General features: G+C 37.0%; 1 protein-coding gene across 3 annotated transcripts in view; it reads right to left on the bottom strand.

The window, feature by feature from the left end:
- The window catches only part of LOC102680018 (high-affinity choline transporter 1-like), a 19,015-nt gene continuing 13,178 nt past the window's right edge, over nucleotides 1-5,837 (bottom strand). For 2 of the 3 annotated variants that reach the window (XM_006622016.2, XM_006622017.2), the window contains 5 exons: nucleotides 5,716-5,837; nucleotides 4,315-4,592; nucleotides 3,535-4,200; nucleotides 2,971-3,166; nucleotides 1-2,778 (listed from right to left, as the gene is read on the bottom strand). The exon at nucleotides 5,716-5,837 is cut by the window's right edge and continues 1 nt beyond it. In XM_006622016.2, coding sequence (XP_006622079.1) covers nucleotides 2,492-2,778; nucleotides 2,971-3,166; nucleotides 3,535-4,200; nucleotides 4,315-4,592; nucleotides 5,716-5,837 — 1,549 coding nt within the window. In that variant the 3' untranslated portion in view covers nucleotides 1-2,491. Of the gene's footprint in view, nucleotides 2,779-2,969; nucleotides 3,167-3,534; nucleotides 4,201-4,314; nucleotides 4,593-5,715 lie in introns of all 3 variants that reach the window. The other variant, XM_006622018.2, reaches the window with a different exon arrangement.

Raw genomic sequence — 5,837 nt, 5'->3', positions numbered from 1 at the left:
TTTTTTTTTTTCTTTTTAAGAAAAATACCAATGATAATAATATCACACGATTCCGTGCGAAAGATCGAATGGGTTTACTCTACGAAAAAATTTTTTTTTTCTTTTTTTTTTTTTTGCCACATATGGTATTGAGCCAATGGAGGTTTCGTATATAACAGTAAGTTTTCTCGCTATCGTTACATCGGTTGACACGTGAGAGAAACCTCCATGTATATGTGTGTGTGTATGTATGCGCGCGCATGCGCGCACGTGTGTGTACATCGTACAGCTACAGTTTACGGTTTATTAATCCTACAAGACTAGATGTATAATCGGTGGAAAAATATCGTTATTCTTCATCAATCGGAATATCATAAATTTACGCACGTAATACATTGGACGTTCTATATCCAGCAGCTTAATCTTCCCTCACGAGTACGAAAAAGTAGGTTGAGCGACGAAACTCTTCACATCCCTTTTCTCTTCCACCTACCTGACTCGTTTCCGGCTCGAAGGAAAATAACACTTGTCCCTTCTCCTTTTCTTTTCCCGAGAACGTAACAATGAATTTTTAACAAATGATTAAGCAAATTCAAGAATGAAAAACATCACACAATCCGAGAGAATATAAATTTACAAAAAATCCTTATAGTTTTGAAATTATAGAGATTCAAGTGAGAGAAAGATGTTTATAAAAAAAATAAAAAATAAAAAATAAAAATGTATTCCGAGTTCTGTTCAATTTTGAAATTTTTCTTCGTGCTGGAAACGAAATTGAAGAATGGCTTCGAGTAGCGAAGCTCATGCTGCTGCTTCTATTTTTCTTCAACTATCCCTCACTTCTCGCTCCTTTACTTTTTCTGGACATTAGAAATGGCGGAGCGGCGTTACACCAATTCTCTCACTGTGTCACAGCTAAAACTCGACTAAAGCTACGTATCTCGTACATAATTATCTAAATACATAATTGTGTTTTTCAAAGATTTCCCTCTTTTTTTTTTCTTTTTTCTTTTCTCTTCTCTTTTCCCCCCGCTTTCATACACGCGAACTGATCGAAGATCCTTGATTTAATATCAATCGCTCTATCTACACAATCACGCAAAAGAGATGATCACTTGTTCGCTCTTGGATTTTCTTTTGTACAAAAAGAAAAATTAGTTACTTTCTGAAAAACCGTTTATCGGTTATTTCGGTCCTCTGGATAGAATCAGTCTGAGAAAGGGAATTCAACGGACTAGAAAATCACTAGAAAATCACTATAATGACTAGAATTTTTTTTCGGGAAAAATGTACGTTCTTAATTTCTGTCTCTCTTTCTCTCGTTTCATCCAACGCTAATTTGTGTGTTAATATTTAATTATCGGAATTAAAATTATCGATCACATTTGTGAAATTCATTTTTTTAGATACTTGATTTCAAGTCGAGAAAAATATCATGAATCGCGCAAGATATTTCCAAAATTTCAATTGTAGTCCTTTACTTTTGGTAGAGAAAGAAATGGCAACAAGTGAATCGCGGTATGAATCTTTCGATTGATTTTTTTCTTCCTCGGAAATTTCCACATTAAAATACGAAGAGTAAGAAAATTTATTGGATGAAAGTGGAACAACCTTGAAACAGGTGAATAAAGATGAGTTGAAAAAGCTCGCAATTTTTCAATGGGATGTTCACGTGTAAATACGAGATCGAAAAATTCGGCTGTTTCCACGATTCATCCAATAAATCTGATAAAATGTAATGACTTTTCGGCTCCACGAGTGAAATATTAGTCGCTCCGACCGAAACTTGTCTCGTTTATATCTAATATCTACGATCGTTTTCTGACCGTTCGCTATCTATGTAAAACCTTATCGTTATCTTAATTTCTCTAAAGATGAGCTTTAAGGATATAATTCCATCGTCAATTTGGCCGAAAACAAATGATTCTTTCGAAAGAAGCGAAAACGAAAGTTATGGACGGACCGTTTGCGGTTTTCAAATAATTCGTAATTAAAACGACGTAACCCCAACAATATTTGAGGTTATGTACACGAAAGATCGTCGTTAAATTGCGTTTCCAAATCTCTTCGAATCTTTAACAAATCAAGTGGCTCGGTTATAGATATCGTATCACGACGTAACACAACAATTAAACTCTTCAAATCTTCGTTATTTCCAATTTTCTCTTCTCGTCACTAATTTTACACAGATTCTCATCGGGTCAACTTGTCTTCGCAATACCGCAAACGGAACGACGTAAAAATTCAAATTCCTTGCGAATAAATTTGCGTACAATCTTAAAAAAATTATGAATTAGTAAAAAAAAACTTAGATAATAAACTCCCTAGTAAATAAGAAAAGTCGTAAAAGTTGGGCAGTGGTAAAGTTGTACGACCATTGGAGAAAAATATATAGGATCGTATAGATAAAAAAAGACACGATCGGGCATATCTTTCTCGCGACTCGATTTTTGGGGGCGATAATTCGATTGTCCTCTCGTCTTTCCTTGGTCCTTCCTTTGCTTACAACTTTCTAAAACCTGCTGACCGCCTCGTCGTCGGTCACAAAGTAATTGGAATTTTTCACAGCCGAGCTATACATGTTGTAAGTGGGGCTGCACACTACGAGCCCGGTCATACAACCGCTCAACTCTTTCTCGTTCGTCATGGAACCGTGTCGTGCGATCGTCGACGTTCTTCTGTCCTTCTTAACCAGTGTCATGCGGCAATCCTCGGAACGCAGTGGCATGGATGGATAGGTCGGTTGCCTGGCAAGTGTGGTCAGTGCACGGTCTCCCGTATCGTTGAAGCTGCGCAAACGTTTGAACGTATAATCGGAGAGGGGTGTTCGAATAACGAATCGTGGATAGATTTCGTGGTGAATCTTTCTGTTTAAGCTCTCTGATTAACACTGATTAATATTGTATATTATATAATATTATTATATTATATATATTATATATTATAAAAATTATTATGTATATTATGTATTATATAAATTATATAGATACCTGTGATGCCTGACGATGCCCCTTTTAATCCTGCAATGTTCATTCCCACCCTGTCCCTCCAACGCCGTTCCATGGGTTTTGCACGCCTCCACTCCCATAGGAACGGGGGAAAGGGAGCCAGGCCCGTAAGAACCGCTGCTCTGCCTTCTGTCCAATATGTGGACAAGTTCGACCGACGGTGTCGGTGAGAACGTGCCCTAAAGACGCTTTATATCAAACTTCAGCTTTCTATTCTATGCGTGTACCACACAACGAAACACCGCGATAAAAGTACAAGAGAAAAAAAGGAAGGGGAAACTTTGCAAAACTTAAAAAATATTCCTCTTCTTCAAGAAAACAGGAACGGGGACAGTTGATGAGAGGAATTACTAGAAAATCAAAACTTGTTTTTGGTAAAAAAAAGAAAAAGTTTAATCCAACAACAATACAAAATCAACATAAACCAATTTTATAATATAACCAGAGAATATATATATATATATATATAAAGAGAGAGAGAATTTAAAATAATAATAGAAAAGATAGAATGTAGGAATCATAAGGAAGTGACGTTGGATTCGCTCACCTGCAACGATGGCCTCCTCAATGTGCCACCTTCCATACCAACCAGTTTCACGCCTTTCACATTTTTCTTAACGTTAATCGTGGTTAACATGTTGTCCGGGACAGTTTGAAATTCCGTGGTCCCCCTGTCCACGACACTGTGCCTCTCGTTTTCCCTTGTTTTGTCATTCACCAAGGATACAGGATCCTCGATTTTAGCGTAATGAGCATCCGGCGTGATAGGAGTGGTCATAGTCGAATTGGCTGGAACATTGACCATGGCCGGGTTGTTGCACGGGGCTATGATTGGTGGACGATCCGCTGGCAACAACATCTGGCCCATCGAACCTCTTAGATTTCGTACGCCTAATATTTGACCTCTCGAGACCTCGTTGCTTTGTATAGGGGCATATTGATTGGGGGTCGGGGTGTGTCTGCCGCTGATCGAGCTCGCGTGAATGGAATTTCTCAATGTTTGAAGGTGTTGCAGGCTTTGGTTCGCCTTTTGGGCTGCCGTTCCAATGCTGTTTATATGCTTTTTCGGGGTTTCTTTCTCGTATAGGTCGCCGGTTATGGTCCCGTTGTCCCTTTGATCGGTCACATCTTCGACGGAGTTAGTTGTGGTGCGGTCGTCGTCGTAGCTTCCAGGCCCGATCCCATCGCAAGAATCTATTCCTGAGGTAGATTTCTGAGGGAGATTTTAATTTTTTATTTCTTTTTCTTTCAATAGTTAGTTTTCTTCTAAAAGACATAAAGAGGATACTTTAATGGAATTTTTCAAACGAAAAGAAAAAAAACTCACATTGACGGAAGAAGTGTCCATGAGAGCTGCGCCCGAGCTGCTCTGTACAACTCCCGATTGGTCCTTCGATTTCCCGGGTGAATAGACGCTAAGAACGTCGCAACATCGAGGAAAGTAACCTTTCCCTAGAAGATTTCTCGTGAAGAAACTCGTCACGAGTTGGGTGCACAGAGCCACTAGCATGGCCCCAGTGCGGAATGGGAATTTTTGTGATTGCGTTTCTACGTCATAAAATGGGTATTCGATCAGTGCCGGCACACCCAATCCTTTTTCTCCGCCTACGGTAAAGAATATTTTCGAGATGAATTATTATTAAGATGAAAACATTTTTAAGGATAAATTTTCTTTTTTACAAAAATTATTATTACGTTAATTCCAATAAAAGTTTATAGATATTGAATCGTATCACAAAATTGCGTTTTTGTCGATCAAAATATGAGCCTATTGGCTTTAACGATCTTTTCTCAACGAGATTCCAACTGATGTATTCCATTTTTGTAAAACTTCGTAATTTTAGACGCGAAAAAATTCTTCGAATGCGATTACAGCTTCTTCAGTGTCGAATATTTTTAAAACAATTGTAAATGGTGAAATAAGTGATAATCGGTTAAAATGATGAATATGGTGCTTTGTGTTGTATGTCGAATATGTTGTCATGCAGAAGAATAGGTTATGGTGTCTCCTTGTTTCAGAGAATTATTTTCTTTACAGACTACCATAGTCACTATAACTTTTTTCGTTCGTAATAATGATTTCAGCATTTGTTTAGAATTTTTATTAGTGTCCAATCATTATCCAGATCGTGTACGAAGTTATAAATCAAAAATGGATTTCTAATGTTTCGAACTTTACACTTTTAAACACTGCAACTTTTGATCCTCTGTCGGTTGGTGCGGTACCCACTTTTCCAATTTTTTCACTTTATCCATTGCACTGAAACATCTAAATCTCACAACTGTCATCTGAGATACGTGCTCTGCTTTTGTTTTGGCTTTCAATTTATCTTTGTTTAATATAAATTTTAATCTACTTCGCTCATTTTCAAGATTCTCATTTGCAGATCTGAATTTTTGAAACTACCATCGAACGGTCCTCTCAATAATAGAATCTTCTCCGAAAGCTAACCTAATATTTCGATATGCTTGCATTGTGACTCAGCTTAAACTCGTACAGGAATAATATTCTAATATTCATTTACTTTTCAAAAAACAGTTAAATTAATATAAAAAAGAACTTATTAAAAAATAAGGAAATATAAAATGATAACGTAAAATATCATAAGCAAAATATAGGTTAAGTAGAGTTTACAAGTCGCATTTGTTATAATTGTCATTTGTTTTAAAATTAGGAACTTTATCTGTGTTACGATCTAATATATAAAAAATATTCTATTATTCTTACCGCAAAGACGTAAAACAACAGCCACGAAGTAACCAGCCAGACATCCATACGTGTCAACCAAAGAGGGCCAATGGACAACAGTTAACAATTGAGGGAAGAGCACCACGTAAACAAGATCAGAA

Source organism: Apis dorsata, unplaced genomic scaffold (assembly GCF_000469605.1).
Source record: "Apis dorsata unplaced genomic scaffold, Apis dorsata 1.3 scaffold_655, whole genome shotgun sequence".
Lineage (NCBI taxonomy): Eukaryota > Metazoa > Arthropoda > Insecta > Hymenoptera > Apidae > Apis > Apis dorsata.
This window is presented reverse-complemented; position numbering and strand designations above follow the sequence as displayed.